The sequence below is a fragment of the Schistocerca americana genome, chromosome 5 (genome assembly GCF_021461395.2).
Source record: "Schistocerca americana isolate TAMUIC-IGC-003095 chromosome 5, iqSchAmer2.1, whole genome shotgun sequence".
Lineage (NCBI taxonomy): Eukaryota > Metazoa > Arthropoda > Insecta > Orthoptera > Acrididae > Schistocerca > Schistocerca americana.
Genome location: NC_060123.1, coordinates 247,339,870 through 247,357,759, shown reverse-complemented (window position 1 = coordinate 247,357,759; position 17,890 = coordinate 247,339,870). Strand labels below are relative to the sequence as shown.

At 37.5% G+C, this 17,890-nt stretch overlaps 1 protein-coding gene across 1 annotated transcript in view; it reads left to right on the top strand.

The window, feature by feature from the left end:
• Positions 1-17,240, top strand: part of LOC124616294 (probable glutamate receptor) — a 111,136-nt gene extending 93,896 nt beyond the window's left edge. The window contains exon 6 of the mRNA XM_047144597.1: positions 16,940-17,240. Coding sequence (XP_047000553.1) covers positions 16,940-17,240 — 301 coding nt within the window. The remainder of the gene's footprint in view (positions 1-16,939) is intronic.
• Positions 17,241-17,890: the final 650 nt, after the last annotated feature.

The following is a 17,890-nucleotide window of genomic DNA, read 5'->3' as shown; positions in this document are numbered from 1 at the left end:
TTCTTTGTAGGTCTATCCTTTAGTAATTTTGTGATAATATTTTCAGCAATTTTTGAAACAACTAATAAGCTAAGTAACTGCATTCAATATTACAAATTTACTTAATAATAGTATTGTAACTTGTAAAATTTCACAGGTGTCAGTGTTATGTATTTGAATGATAATATGTCTGTTATAGATGTTTTTTAGTTTCGCCACCAAATTAAAGATAAGTAGTGGGGCAACATATCTCATGTCCTTGAGAAGATATTTTCAGCCTATTTTACCATAATGCCTGATTTATACAAGTGTATTGGTGAAATCCTTTATTAAATAGAAAAGACATGTAAATAAATAGGATGTGTTACATTTTGACAAAATGTAGTCGCAATCATTCCTCATCATAATTCAGTAAAAGATTAGATTCGTCTGTCATTTGTAGTTCACACATTAGTTCTATGCTTGCATAATCTTAACAGCTTTAATTAGTTGGAAGCATACATTCTTTGCTCCACCTTTGTACACCTGTTTCACTTACTGGTAGTCCCTGAGTCGATCAGATCCTCATTTTCATAATTCAGTGTCCAGAAAAACCAACAGCAAAGTCACGTGGTGGAGGGCAAAAAGCTGAGTTCATTATGCGAGATAGATCTGATGGTTACAGTTTTTCTCATTTATGGCTGAAAAGCACTGATTTTTAACAACTTTAAAGATTTATGTTAGTATTACAAATGTAGCAGAACATTTAACCTACTTTCACCGAAATTGCCGATGTTGATATGATGATTACCATTTTTGCGTTTGGACAGGTGGAAGAATAACTAACAGTCTGGAATATTGTGTTGACAGTTCTCAGCAATACGTGCGAAATGTTTCATTATGCTTTTATAAGATAGATATCCCTTTCTATTCACAATGTCCAGCTTTTACACAAAAGAAGGATTTATGTTTTATGACTGTTGCTTAATGCGTTAGATCTACAGATACCGCTACAATAATTGTCAAGATAAAAAACATAATTATTGAAATCACTGGTAACGAGTTCGATGTTAACATTGTCATCTCAAAGTCTTCATCATTCATCAAGCTTTAGATTTCAGGATCAACACACACTGCTGGAACAAAATTAATTCAGCTCGAAAGATGACGTCGATTTTCACCCCATGCAGGGATAGGGGTTTCAGCGTCGACCGCCAATAGATAGCGCAGTGGCATAGCTACTGGAGTGCCATTTGTATCTGCCCTTTAATAGGGGATGCTCACAGCCAGAAGGCTCAATGTGGTGCAAGCGTGTGAAGCGAGTAGGCAACCATATCATGGACATGCACTCATGCTTCCTACAGCCAACTCAGTAGGTTTGAAATAGATCAAATTGTGCCCTTCTGAATCGTAGGATAGACCTTTCGGAGAATAGCCACACAAGTTGGACGTGCTGCGTCAGTTGGCAATGATGGTGGTATAAGTGGTCACGTGAGCATTCTCACACGTGTAGACAAGGTTCTGGGCGTCCACGCATCACAGACGCACGCCAGGATCGTCGTATTGTAAGGAAAGCAGTGACAGATCTTACAGCTGCCACAGTGTGGATAAGACAGCTTATGAATCCAGACATGACAACACGAACTGTTGCGAACCAGTTACTACCACTGGGACTACGGGCATGGATACCTCTAGCCTGTTTTATACTCACGCCACAGCTCGACTGGTGCTGTCAGAGAATCATTTGGAAGATGGAATGACATGCCTTGGTCTTCAGCGATAAAAGCAGATTCTGTCTACATGCAAGCGTTGGTCTTTGCGCGTACGACATAGACCTGGTTAGTGATGTCTAATGAGTTGCATTCGTCCAAGGCACACTGGTTCCACTCCAGGCCTTATCGTCTGGAGTGCGATGACCTAAAACTCTCCATCACCTTTGGTGTTTCTGGAAGAGACACTACTAGCGCTCGATATGTGCAGAATGTTCTTTGGACCTGTTATTTCGCTGTTCTTGCAACAGGAAGGTGACGTGTTTTTCCAACAGGATATTGCTCGCCCACACGCTGCTTGTGAAACTCAACGCGCTCTGCAAGACATACAGCAGCTTCTCTGCGCAGCACGATCTCGAGACTTGTCTCCAACCGGGCATGTGTGAGATGTGATGGCACGAGAGGTCACTCGTGTGACTTACCAACCAACAACTCTTACAGAACTTCGTGAACAGTCGAGCGGCGTGGCATAACGTATCCGAGGACAGTATTTGACTTCTGTACAAAAGACTGGATGCCAGAATCAGCGCTTGCATTTGCACCCATTGAGGCTACACAACGTACTGAGATGGGTGTTTCAACGTTATCTGATATGGTACCCAGAACCACTTGTGTTACTGATCTGTAAATGTAAACATTTCTTGTACTCCATATGCATATTGCAACAATAAATCTGTAGTTAATTGGAAACCTCTAAATGGATGTACAAATTTGTTTTCTGGAAACATGTTTTTACGAGATAGCTACTCAAAGAACCTTCTCATTCAATTCGTAACATTTAGACACAAATAAATATTCTCAAATAAGAGGCCATTGCAATCTGCTTGGTAAAGGTGCAACTCCTTAGCAAATTCACTGACTTCATTTCGGAAAATGTGTTCGCAAATATTTTCGAATTTTCATAGCAACTTTATCTTTGTGGTCCACTCCACAACCGGAGTGGTCAGTGCACTCGACTCTTAATGTGGAGGACTCAGAATCGATTCTCTGTACCGGCGGGGGGGGGGGGGCTGGAGGGGTAGAACTGGAACACGTTATACTCAGTCTCGTGATGCCAACTCAGGAGATGCTTGAATGAGAAATGGGGTCTCCAAGGTCTGCAAAGCTGACAATAGCTGAAAGAGTGGAGTACCCCTTCATACCACATCCATATGACACTACATGGCAGAGGATGACACGATGGCTGGTCTTCAGGGCTTCATCATAGAGGTTAGTTAAATTTCATAATTTTTTTAGCTGTGTGCCGAAATATTACTTCTTTTCAAATATGTTTTACTGCAACCAAATGCTGCACAATATTTAACCATTGTAACCAAGAAAACTTTAATAACTATGTCACTATTAGTATAAAGATAAATTGAACAGTATTCCAGAAGTCTCCAGCAAATTGATGCCTTTACTAGTCAACTGATCAAGATGTTGTATTCAATATAATGATGTCATTAGTGGTCTATATTATCTGTGTCAACTTCCACCTTCCTTTAATAGTCCATGCCTCTGACTTTACACAGATACTTTCTTTGTGAGCACACCACTCATGCAGCGGAAAATATATATCTAAAAGACTTACATACAATAGAAAATATATAACACTTACATTACTTACAAGGGAATATTCCCAGATGTAAATAAACAATCTTGATGAAACTTGGCAGATATGTAGAAGGTGCAAAACAATGCAATATGTATTTTTTGTGCATAATTTCAATTTCTTAAGGGGTAAAACACACTGTGAGAGGAAATTTGGCATGTTAGGTTGAGAGGTAATATCTTCAAAATGATGATATATCGAGATTTTTTTCAGTTAAATGTTGATATGTAATTAAAGTTCTTGAAAACTGTGTTATCTGCTTACATAATGGTTTCAAATTTTGCCAAAACCCCACTACCATTAATTAATTTCGAAAAATGATGATTTTTTTGCAACATAAATTAAATATGCTTTTAAGTCACATACATCATTGTGTAATAAAGTTGGTTTCTGAAATAGAATTTTTGGAAAATAAGCTATACAAAATGTACTGTCAAGGTATTTTCAACATATGTAATTGAAACAGGAAGTTGCAAAAGGGACAAAGTAACAAAATAGCAAACATGAAGAAAACAACAAAAAACTTTTTCCTAAGACTCATGGTTTAATTCTTTGCGCATATGTTGGTATTTCATGTGGTATAGGACCAGTGGAGTAATACTGCTGTTCATTTGTAGTATCTTTTATTTATTTATATAATATTTTGAATTATTAAAAATGTAGGAGTTGGTACCTTTTGCAAGTGAAGATAAATTTCTAGTGAGTTTATTACTTGTGATACATATTTGTGGCAATATTTATTGCAAATATTATGTATATTCTTTACAAAAAAGATTCCTTTCGATTTGTATTGAAAAGTAATATACTAAAAGTATTCGTTTGGATAAAAAAACAGAAATATGAAGTTTCCAAGAACATTCATTCTGTGACTGACCAATCTAGTAGTTACTCATTCTAATATCTTCCAGCTTGGTTTTTTAATGGAAACTTTTCTACTCATCTTGGTCCTGTTTTTTGCCAGTGCAACCACTTGATTTTTCCCTGGAAGGCGAAGATGAAAGGTATGACTCGCTAGTCATGTGTTTTAATAGTTCCTTTGAGATCAGATGTGTATAGAAATTGGTTGCATTTGGAAATAGCTAAATGTTCCATTCTACTTCTTGGCACCTCCCTTTTTACTGTTTCTAAAGAGATAGCTATTTTCTTAATACAGTAGAAGACCAGCTTTTAAAGTCAATGATGTCTTCTGTTACAATCATGACTGCCATGAAATTTTTTTTGCAGAAGAGTTCACAATAATTTCCAAATAGTCCTTCATAGTGGATATTCTGTCAATATTTTTTGTGGCTCTTTTTACTACTGAAAAGTTCCTGTCGCATGGAAGGTATGGCTGCCCTCGAATGGGAAAATATTTGACGTTTTGACGATTTTCTCAAAACGATAAGTGTCTGTCAAAAATAACGAAAACCTTGCAACTATATTATTTCTGTTCTGAAAAAAATGTACTTCCTTAATGTCAGGTCCCATACTTGAATTTTTGTACTATAACAGGAAGGAACATACCTCATTCGATCCTTTCTGAGCCTTTCCTTCATGGTATACATAAAAGACGGATTTACCACTTATTAAGTCATAGATATTAACCACATTTACCTATAACTGTCGTACATGAAATATTTCCTGCACTGGTATATGTGGCAATGACAGACTCTGCATATAATCCATGACAATTCTGCTACAGTATTGTCCTTTTCACCCATATTTTTTACCACTGTTGTATGTCTGTGAAATTTCTCTGCTCATCTCAGGTGTACTATTTTCTCTGCCACAGCAACCCTCTTTGAAATTTCATTTAACCTAGAGTTTGTAATTTTCACAGACAGATCTTCACACCTGCAACATGTATTTCATCGAGAATATCTCAAAGTAGCGAAAACTTTTCTCTGAAATATTTTGTATAGTAATTATATGACAGTTTTGAATCTGGCTATTTTACATTAAAAACGTCATAGAGCTTGAACTCATTTAATCTGGTATCTAAATAATACTTCTCCCTGCCAGAATAATGAGGTTCATGCACAGAAAATGAATTTATACGGATATTTATCCTTTGACGTTCATCTGCAGGTATTTCTTTCGAGTTACTATGTTTCACACTAGCATCCTTCGGTGCTTTTCCTGGCAATAGTAATGCAGAAAGCTATTTGAGACGTTTTACGGTAATTCCATGTAATTTCACAAATGCTTCAAGGCACACATTTACTTTTATGCCCTCATTAAGAACATTAAAGGTTAAATAATTTGCTTTCATTGATCTTTCACCACTTGAGGACGTCTGTGCTTTATGGATACAGTATTGCTTCTGTTAACACTTGTAGGTATATATCTTGTTTGTTGTTTACATGCTGTATTACTCCTATTTGCTGATATTCAGTAAAATACTTATAGCAATGTTTCTTGCAACTGAAAATGAAAGTATATCTACACAACTCACCAAGTCACATAAAATATCACGTAAATAAGATGTGTTTTGTAAAGCATTGAAAAATAATATAATAACCTCTGCAAGTAAATGCCTGGAGATCCAGATGTTGCTGTACGATCTTCCTTTGCTTTGTGATTTTTGTGGGCTAAACGTTTAATTTTAGCTTCCTTAATGGTGTTGCTCTTAGACAGGTCCTTGTTGACCACTCCTCTTCTCTTTTTTGCTACACTTTCATCCATTACTTTGCTATGTCTTCAAACAACAATGCAATCCTCACAATGTAAATAAAACCAAGAAAGCAGTGACACCAACTGTGACGATGTATTATTCTACCATTCGATAATATTGTTTCTTTAGCAAAAGGCACCAAGTCCTGGACGTGGCGTCTTTCGCAGGTTCAAGGGGGACTTTCATGTCATTGTGGCATATACACTCATGTTCAGAAAAAAACAGAACACCTTAAACGACTAGAGATAGAACATTCATATTTACAGTACATGTACATAAATGTTTCCTGCAGAAATGATAGGTCTTTCAGTCACCTTGGTTTAGCATGTGTCCTGTTGCCTAGTAGGCAAAGAATACTCCAAGGGACCTGATAATTTGTTCCATAAAGCGCGAATGGCGTCCTGTGTTATAGACATCCATGCTGCATTCACTTGCTTCCAAAGTTCATCTGTGGTGGTTGGCATTATGTCTCCGTGCTCCACCCATCCTTTCATCATATCCCACACATTTTCGATTTGGGATGTGATCTGGCAGTTCAGAAGAGATGACTGACATCCTGTGACACCAAGGAGACATGTGTTCGTGCATCAACATACAGTCATGTATTGTCTTGCTGAAAAATGACATCTGGGGTGTTTTGCAGAAAAAGTATGGCTACAGGTCACAGGACGTCATTCATGTAGGTCACACTGGCCTCAGTGCCCTGGACATTCATCAACTGTGGTATGTGTTTGTACCCAATAGCAAACCACACCATAAGGAATTGAGTTGGCGCTGTATGTCTTGTGCAAATGCAGTCACCATGATGCAGCTCCCCCATCTATGGCGGACCAATATGCGGCCATCATTTTCAAACAAACGGAACCTGGATTCATCCGAAAATACTATCTAATGACATTCCTTTCCCAAGTGATGTCGTTCCATACACCATTGCTGTCTAGTATGTTTCCGCACATTTGTCAAAGGTAGGTGGGGAAGTGGACGATTTGTACTTAACCCACGCAATAATAAGCGACCACTGACTGTCACTCCTCATAGTGTACCATGTGTCACACAGTTCCACCATTGCGCTTGAGCTGAGGAGGACTTAGATTTGTCGTGCAATGCCGTTCGGATGAGGTGTCGATCTTCTCAGGGGGTGGTCTGGATGGTACGATCTGACCTAACTCGCCATTTTCTACAGTCTTCCATGAATCATTCTGCACACACCTGTTGCACTGCCAAAACACGTCGTGTCACAGGAGCAGCAATTTCCCGGGTGGATGCATCACATTCTCTCATGGCAATAATGCGCCCTCCTCCAAAATCATTGGCTTGATGGTATAGTTTGCGCATACATCTGCGAGGCAGCCTGCACATCTGCTCACGTTACACGGTTCCAATATTTTCGGTTCATAGCGACAACGAGAGCTGCAGGCACATTTTACCGATAGATGGTGTTACACCCCATATCGATGTTGAACTTGTACCTGCGGGCCGATATGGTTGAAATCCTAAACATTTCTACAGAAAATACTAATGTAAATGTCCTGTGAGTATGAACATTTATCTCTAGTCGTTCAAGGTGTTCTGTTATTTTTTTTTCTGAACATGAATGTAGAATATATGAGACTTTGATCCATTTGCTACTAAATCCTACAAATGACATCTAAAGAATCAGAAAGTATTAAAAGCTTATTCTTGTCAAAAGGTGGACTTGATCCCTTTTGGAAGTTCTTGATTCAATTAAAATATCTAAATATTCATTATTATTGTAATGATTTTCTTTAATTATATTTGTATTATGTTTTCAATAGTTACTTTACATTTTAAATTCATGTTCTTGTTATTTTATAGTTCGCCATTTCACATATGCGTATTTGTTAACTGAAAATAATATGTAACGAATTATTATGCTAAAAATCAATACAATACTGACATTCTGTGTACAAATACTTGAAACATAACAATTTTTTTACATCATGCATGTAAAATGAACAAAATTTCTTCACTTAATATACGTGTTGGAGATATAATCTACAACAAAATTCAGCAGTTTTTCACATTCTCAGAGGCGATCCTCTAAATACCCGGATTTGTATCATGCATATTTCAGTACATTTATTAAGCCTTGGTGAAGAAAACTGATTACCTACTAGTGATTGCAGGTTGATTATATTGTTTCTCAAGTGAAGATTAACATTATAATCGTTCAAGAGACTAGATCTGAAAATCTTCTCATGAAGTTCTTCCAACATCAATAGCCATATGTGGCTCAACAGCTATACTTGTGCCGTCAAGCCCTTTGGGGTCAACAGATGAAGAGGTTCCTTTTCATTGTCGATGATCTACACGTTTCTTTCACATTGACCACCCCCAAGAATCTAACAACAATACAGATTTTTCTCTCCCACTTTGAAATGAAACATCATTCAAATACCTTTTCACATGGTCAGAAATTTCTTTATCAGATTTAGATGCTGTCACAACGACATTTGGGCTTTCAAAAGAGAGTCTCGAATTCTCGGGTCAAATTCACAATTAGTTTCTTCTAAAACTATGAAAAACTGAGTGGTCAGTGTGAGAAAGCCGTTTTAAGTGTTGTAACCAAGGACAAGAAACTTGTTCATCTGGTAATTCCAAAGAGCCTGGTGGCACAGGTGCTGTCATGGGACATATATGTCTCTTGATGCTGAAAGAACTTTCTCAGGCGATTTTCAGATCTGATTCTGTTGAATGGTTATGATGTCAATCTCCAATTGAGAAAAATATAATAAAGCTGTAGCCGGTTCTCGTTGACAAGCCTTACCAGTGTTCTGAGATATGCCTGATCCAAATCAGGATGTTTAGATGATCATCAGCAACATTTTTAAATACTGTTGATTTTGTTGTACGTTGCATTCTCCATCATGTATTTTACATGAAGAAATTTCGTTCTTTTTATGTGCATGGTCTAAAAAAGGTTATGTTTTAAGCACGACATTGCCAGTAATCATTAATGTAACGATTGTGTATCATAATAATGTTACTCATTATTTTCATTAATAAAATACATGTACATGAAGTGATTTACAAAAAACTAAAAACATAAATGGAAAATGGTAAATAACCATTCAAAGTATAAAAACAAATATAAGTAAAATAAATAAATAGAATCATAAGGAATGTTTAGATATTTTAATAAGGTATATTGAAGACACTCAGCCAGCACATTGAGCACAGCTTATGTTCCAAAAATGGTATTCCAGAAACCAGATTTATTACACATTGATGTATGTGGCTTGAAAGCTTGTTTAATTTATGTTGTAACAAAGTGTTCATTTTTCAAAATTAATTAATAGTCAGGGTATTTTGCAAAATTGCAGGTTATTAGAACAGTTGATTATATAGCTCTCAAGAATGTAATTACTATCAACTTTTACATAAAAGTATTTCTTTACATCATCATTTTAAAGATATTTCCTCTAAATCTAAAATATCAAATTAACTTTTGAAATATGTTTTTTTCCTTAAAACTGAAACTGGCCACAAACAAGAAAATACATATTGCATTATTTTGTCCCCTCAGCACACTGCTACATTTCATCAAAATCTTTATTTTTTTGCCTGTGGAAACTTCCCTTGTCAGCTACAAATTTACATATTTTTGTTAACATAGATAATAGTAATGAAAGGAAAAGAAAAACAGGTGCAGCAACAATAAGAGACCAGTTTTTGGAATCTGTTGAGGGGTGTGCAGGCGAGCTCCATACGAAATTCTGCCATTAGTTTCTAGAATATTGCAGTCACTGCATGCTGCAGTACCACAGTCTACCATAATGGTGAGCTAGCTTTCAAAATGCTGTAGCACAACGCTGTACTTCTTTAGTGAGCTACATGCCAGAGGTGGGCTCGTGTCACAACATAGCTGGTCAGAGCAACTACAAATACTTGCCCCTCAGCCCTTAGCAGCACTTGTATTTGTACAACAACTCGTTCTGGCACTTCTGATTGTAACTGCCCTCAAGACAGTCTCCAAACAGTTGTAGGAACAATGTGGGGCCAAAGAGTTTCAACTTTGCCTAATGGTGCCATGAGCTATCCCCTGCCCTGCAAGCCACCACTTTACGTGACGGTTCCATGGCACGAGCTGGAGCCAAATGAAGACCACTTCTAGGGTGTCTTCATCTGGCACTCTGGGTGACACAACTGAGATACTGACAACAGCTTCTGTACAGAAGTCTTTCAGAATAAACAATTTTAACACTGAATGAACTTTCTTGTTTCTGCTCTGCCATGGTATTGGTAAAACACAACCCACAGTTCCTGTACACGCCCCTCTGGGGTACACGCATCCATTGTGGCTGATAGTGGTGTCAGCATTGCTGATACCCTTACAATGTGAAGAAGGTTTCATCACAGCTCATGCTTAAACTGGTCCCTCTACTATTGTTTTTATATTTTAGTGCTCTCAAATATATGGATACCACATATAGAAGAAACTGTACTACAGACTGTGTACATCAGTATGTGTCAATGAGGACTGTTAACTGCATGGGGATTAGCAGTAACCATCAAAAGAAAACGACCCTTCTTTTAGTTAATCTGCAGTTGTAGCGATGTAAGTTTTGATATAGCGACAGGCTTTGGTAGTACAGACCACTTCAAAAACTGCAAATTTAGAGATTCACAGTAGAGTAAAACATGGCCTTCTCCATTTTTTAAAATCTTTCCAGTTTATCCAAAGTTCGTTTTATCGTGTGCTTTGGTAATACGTGTGACTTGACTGCCTGTACTGGCCACACCACAACAGGGATTTTTTATTGATTTTCGTAGCTGGCTACAGCTGCCAGCAGATATAGCTAGGGGGAAATGCTCAGTTATACGCTGTTGTTAAAGCGTTTCCAGGTTTCAGTGATTATAGTCGTGCACAAGTATGAAGGCAGTTGCGTGGTGCGTTCTCCGCAGGAGAATGTTTTGTGAGGTAGCCAGTGTGCTCTGTCTCTGTCCTACACCTCACACTCCAGTTGTTGTCTACCCTGGTTACTGGCAATGCTAAGGTAAACACTTCTGGTAAACTACCGCTGTCGGTTTTGAACATAATAATTGTCATATTTGATTTGTGATTCTCATAATCATAATACCCTTACCACGTCTAAACTAAAACGAGAATCAACACACACACTGTATCACACGCTGCAGAATGACGCTATCGCCTGAAGCGTCACGTGATGCACTACTGCGTGAAGTTGCACATATCCCGATCACCCACCTTCTTACATGGACTCCACTATAAGTGCGACAGGGGGCACAGCAACGTGGGAAGCGACGACGCTCGTTAGGCGCAGACTGAGGGAACCAAAGATCATTAGCGCATAAGACGCAACAAAATGCGGGAAACGTGACTGTGTAAAGCATATTGTATCGTCACGAAATACATATGAAAGACTGCCTTTGCTTTACGGTACCAGTATGTTCTCCAGAGTTAATTTGCTGTTAATTGAACAAAGCAAAAGGGTACTAGGACGATTACACAGGCCAACGATGGAAAAACTTTTTTGCTGAAAATATCTTATTCTTACGTTTTTTAGGGTGGGAAATCCAAATATGATACTTGAAAACTGTATCAGCCCCCGTTTCTTCACATTTTACAGTTAAAATTGTTAAATTAAGCGAATTTTTAAAGAATTTAACAGCTTTTATGTAGTTAAAATAATTTAAAAAGGAGGTGTAATGAATGTAGATGACGTTGGTAGCACTGCTGAAAAACATTTGCTGGCAAAAAAGATGGATTCTATTTTTTTTGTTAATAGATGGTGTTTTGTTTACTGTCAACCTAACCTCACTTTCCCATTTTCTGTACATGTGCTCAGTGCAATGTCTGATCGTAGCTGTAAAAACTGTGCTGACAGTTTTTGTTATATTTGTGGTGAATTTGTGATTAAAGAAACACCAAAGAAACATTACAGACTTTGTGAAAAAGGTTTATCTATCATACTTTGGATCTAGACAGGTGGCACAGCAACGTGGGAAGCGACGACGCTCGTTAGGCGCAGACCGAGGGAACCAAAGATCATTAGCGGATAAGACGCAACAAAATGCGGGAAACGTGACTGTGTAAAGCATATTGTATCGTCACGAAATACGTATGAAAGACTGCCTTTGCTTTACGGTACCAGTATGTTCTCCAGAGTTAATTTGCTGTTAATTGAACAAAGCAAAAGGGTACTAGGACGATTACACAGGCCAACGATGGAAAAACATTTTTTGCTGAAAATATCTTATTCTTACGTTTTTTAGGGTGGGAAATCCAAATATGATACTTGAAAAACTGTATCAGCCCCCGTTTCTTCACATTTTACAGTTAAAATTGTTAAATTAAGCGATTTTTTAAAGAATTTAACAGCTTTTATGTAGTTAAAATAATTTAAAAAGGAGGTGTAATGAATGTAGATGACGTTGGTAGCACTGCTGAAAAACATTTGCTGGCAAAAAAGATGGATTCTATTTTTTTTGTTAATAGATGGTGTTTTGTTTACTGTCAACCTAACCTCACTTTCCCATTTTCTGTACATGTGCTCAGTGCAATGTCTGATCGTAGCTGTAAAAACTGTGCTGACAGTTTTTGTTATATTTGTGGTGAATTTGTGATTAAAGAAACACCAAAGAAACATTACAGACTTTGTGAAAAAGGTTTATCTATCATACTTTGGATCTAGACAGGTGGCACAGCAACGTGGGAAGCGACGACGCTCGTTAGGCGCAGACTGAGGGAACCAAAGATCATTAGCGGATAAGACGCAACAAAATGCGGGAAACGTGACTGTGTAAAGCATATTGTATCGTCACGAAATACGTATGAAAGACTGCCTTTGCTTTACGGTACCAGTATGTTCTCCAGAGTTAATTTGCTGTTAATTGAACAAAGCAAAAGGGTACTAGGACGATTACACAGGCCAACGATGGAAAAACATTTTTTGCTGAAAATATCTTATTCTTACGTTTTTTAGGGTGGGAAATCCAAATATGATACTTGAAAAACTGTATCAGCCCCCGTTTCTTCACATTTTACAGTTAAAATTGTTAAATTAAGCGATTTTTTAAAGAATTTAACAGCTTTTATGTAGTTAAAATAATTTAAAAAGGAGGTGTAATGAATGTAGATGACGTTGGTAGCACTGCTTAAAAACATTTGCTGGCAAAAAAGATGGATTCTATTTTTTTTGTTAATAGATGGTGTTTTGTTTACTGTCAACCTAACCTCACTTTCCCATTTTCTGTACATGTGCTCAGTGCAATGTCTAATCGTAGCTGTAAAAACTGTGCTGACAGTTTTTGTTATATTTGTGGTGAATTTGTGATTAAAGAAACACCAAAGAAACATTACAGACTTTGTGAAAAAGGTTTATCTATCATACTTTGGATCTAAACTTGGTGATCAAGATAAATCTTGGAGGCCACATAAGGTATGCTATGTGTGTGTTGAAGATTTGAGAAAATGGTCCAAAAAGGAGAAAAAAGCCTTTAGATTTTCTGTTCCAATGATATGGAGGCAGCCTAGAAATCATTCCGATGATTGCTACGTTTGCAGTGTTGACATTATTGGTCATAGTTCGAAAAACAAGAAGGTAATAAGCTACCATAACCTTTCATCTGCCATCCAACCAGTAGGGCATGGTGTAGATTTGCCGATTCCTGAGCCACCAGATGATTTAAATTCTATTCCAACAGAAGTATTTTCTGATGTTCAATGTGATTTAGATGAACCAGATGATGATGAATTCCATTGTAATACAAAAAGCCTAGAGCCCAAACTGTTTACTCAGACCGAGCTTACAGATTTTGTTAGGGATCTGGACTAACTGAAAGAAAAAGTTGAATTGCTTGGCTCTAGATTAAAAGAAAAGAACTTGTTTGCAGTTGGAGCCAGCATACACATGTATAGAAATAGAGAGTAGCAATTTTCCAAGTTTTTTCAACAAGAAGGCGATTTAGTGTACAGCTCAGATATTTGTGGTCTGATGAATGAGTTTGGTATTAAATACAAAAAGGAAGACTGGAGGCTGTTTATTGGTTCATCCAAAACTAGTTTAAAGGCTGTTTTATTACAAAATGGTAACATATGTGCATCTATACCTGTTGGACATTCTGTACATATGAAAGAAAGCTATGAAAACTATAAATAGTGCTAGATAAAATAGGCTATTCTGTTCATGGTTGGATGGTATGTGGCGATCTAAAAGTATCATGCATGTTCCTTGGTCATCAAGGTGGCTTTACCAAATTTCTATGTTTCTTGTGCGAATGGAACAGAAGGGCTAGGGATCAACACTGATGTAGAAGGAACTGGCCTGTGGGGCAGTCTTTAAAACCTGGTGACAAGAACATTCTACAGAAAAACCTTGTAGATCCAGAAAACGTACTCCTACCACCTCTACATATAAAGTGAGGCCTAATGAAACAGTTTGTAAAGGCTTTGACTAAAGATAGACCATGTTTTAAGTATCTCTGCCAAAAGTTTCCACACCTTATATAAGCTAAACTAAAAGAAGGCATCTTTGTCGGACCTGACATTAAATAATTGATGTTTGATGTAAAATTTGAATCCACAATGACCTTAAATGAGAAAGAAGCATGGATATCATTCAAGAAAGTCGTTACAAAGTTCTTAGAACATCAAAAAGATGCAGAATATGTTTCTATTATAGCTTCAATGTTAAAGAAGTTTAAAAATTAGGATGTTTAATGAGCCTGAAAGTTCACTTTTTGAACAGTCACCTTGATTACTTCTCAGACAATACGGGAGATGTTAGTGAGGAGTAAGGAGAGTGGTTTCACCAGGACATTAAAGTGATGAATAAACTTTACCAAGTTCACTGGAACACCAACATGATGGGGGACTACTGTTGGTCACTTCACCGAGAAGTTCAGCAAGTGACTCATCGCAGAAAAAGCTGCACAAGAAGCTTCAAAGAAAGAGGAGAAAGAAAATACAAACGAATTGCAGCTGATAAGTGAAACCTCTGTTAATAAATATCATTGTTTTAAGTTGCTTACTGTAAATAGAAACTAAGTTTGTGTCATAACAAAGCGTTTCATTAATTTCCCCGTTTACCAGATAGCATAGGATTTTTATACTATATAATAAATAGCATATTGTTCGAAAACTATGGGTAATAAAAAAAGTAATTCTAGATTTGGATTCAGTCATAAAAATCTATAAAGATCAGCTATCAAAGTAAAAAAAGTTTTTTTAAAAAAATTTCGTTGGGCTGTGTTATGAACAGAGACAAAATAGCAGAATGTTTTAGGTTCCTGTACATTAGTATCGTCGATCGGAAGGCAGTTAAAGGTGGACTATCAGGAAGTTTGAGCACTTTTCTGTGAGTAACTAATTTTCAGAGTCAGAATGGCTGATATTTCTGATATTGTACTCAGATCATATTTAGTACTTTTCAGAGGGCAGTTAGTTCATATCGTTAAAGCAGATTACAAAGACGGATGAGGTCTTGGTGTTCTTTAGCTATTTAAAGCACATAGCATTCCAAAGTGTCGAATTTGCTTTATAAAGGGACTGAAACACTGCCATCTTCAGGAGTTTATTTCATGCAACCCTACAAGCGTCAGCAACCTGCACTTTCTCTGAACAATAGGACATCGAGCTATAACATAATGTACAGAGGATGTGCTGCCCTCCATCTCCTGTTCAGATTCGTTATTGCGGCTATGCAAATAGCTTGCCTTTAGTTACAAATAACGTCCACTGCAGGCCACATTGTCTGTGCTATAAGGTGGATAGGTAGGAATATAACAATTCCTTTCATATACATTTATTGTGCGTAAGTTGCAGAGGCACCTTTTGTGTATAAATTACCAGTCCAGATTTACAGAATCCATACCAAAACAACTAAAAAGTTACAGTAGTAACTTTGTTGTAAAAAAATCACAGTTGGGAATTTTTTTTTAAATAAACTTTTTCTGGTATAATTTTAGGCATTTTTCTTACAATTCTCTTTACCACAGATATTTCACAAATGACTACATGTTGTTATTAGACGTTATAATACTTGCTGAAATGAACGATAATTTTAATTTTAGATTAAGAGGTAAATAGAAGTTAATAAATAGAAAGAGACTTTTAATATTGCAGCTATGCTTTTTCTCATAATATTATAGTAAATTTTGTTTGAAATTAACAGATTTGATGATTGCCAGTGGCCAAAAATTGTCATTTGTGAATGATAAAAAATTAAAGTTTATAATATTCGCTATCTAGACTGTACACTATCATGAAATTTGCATTTTTATTTCATTTTATTTTTTAGCTTTAGTGCCAACCTAGAGTCAGTCCTTGAATTTAGATTGTCTCATCCTGCTCTTCCTGAGACTTTTCGACCACACAATCTGTAGCTGTCTTCCAGGTCTAGCCAATGAGACAAACAATTTTTAACATTTGCTGACAAGTTAACATGATGTTCAAGATCAGGAACTTGACCTTCTGCAGACAATGCTCCTACTGACTGAGCCATCCAAGACTCATGAGCTTCAGCACTGTCAGTAACTCAATCCTACTCTCCAAATTTCACACTAGATCTTCTGCTTCCATTGTTGAATTAGCATCCTAACAGAAAGGGTATCTCTAGAATAGCTCATTTGGAAAGTACGTCAAACATGAAAGGCAGGGTTCTGTGTTCGAGGCCCAGTCTGACACAGAGTTTATTTTCTATGTTGAAGTCTCAAAACAGTGCATTGTCCACAGCAGGATGTAAGATTCATTTTGAAACAAATTTTACAACGAGCCCACAGTGCCGTTTGGTTTTTTGGCTGCTGTGTGTTACAAGAGAAGTCTTTCATAAAACAGCAGGCTCCTTACTACTCATTACATTGTTTTGCATTTAACTGTTGCCCTCTCTTGTTCGATACCATTGTATACTCTGAAGCCAATGCAATGAAGCAACTAAAAAGGTGAGTACAAACAGAAGCCTTGTTGAGTGTTACCACTGTTTACAGCCTACTGCGGTTAAGGAGCGAGGGAGTGCTCAATCGTCTGCTGTGGAACTCATGGTGGGTGGATGGCACACAGCGCCAGCAGCAGCAGTCCACGCCGATGGTAGGTGCAAGGCAGGTCGCTCCAGCACTTGTGGTGCTGGCAGTTGCTGGAATGGCGGCCCTATGCCTGCTGGTGCTGGAGAATGCCTGCTGTAGGAGGGGCGCAGAAGTAGTCCGTGCTGCTGGTGGATATGAAGGGAGTGATTCCAGTGCTGGCAGCCGCTGCTCTGTCCACCCTGTGCCTACTGCTGTCATGTACTAATAGAATACATTTACCACCATGTTCTTTTATTCAGCATGTGGTTTGTAGCTTTCTCAGCATGGCATTAAAGTAATGATACAACTACTCTCCTCTTTAGATGTACACATCCAGTATCTTACACATGTGCCTCTGAAACAAGTCATGCAATTGAGAGGTCGCCTATCTGATGATGGAGCATAGCTTATGCTAAACTTTTTGACTTCATCGTTCTGTTAGACAAAATGTATTCCTTGTTGAATAAGTTGTTTAGTAATAATTTCAAAACATAGGATAGTCTCAAAATTTCCATGCATTTCTTTCATCGTCAGCAGAGTTTAAGAAATGCGTTTTACATGTGGCTACCAACAAGCTGCTTCTATACTCCGAAAAATTTAGGTGCCATGTCGAAAGCAAAAGTAACCATGTGCACTGCAGGACATTCCAGCTCTTTCATTGTTATATTACTGCGACGCCGGCATAGTAATATAGTGGTTACTTGCTTGTCGTAAGGAAGTTGCAAGCCATCATCACCTTAACGTTCTCACGTAGACCAAGCATCACATCAAATCGTTCAATTTGTACAAGGGGAGGACATATACGTTTTCAAGAGTTTGAGGCAGTGCCATTCTAGAAACTGAGCTAAATCTACTACCTCTTCTAAAATCACCAGA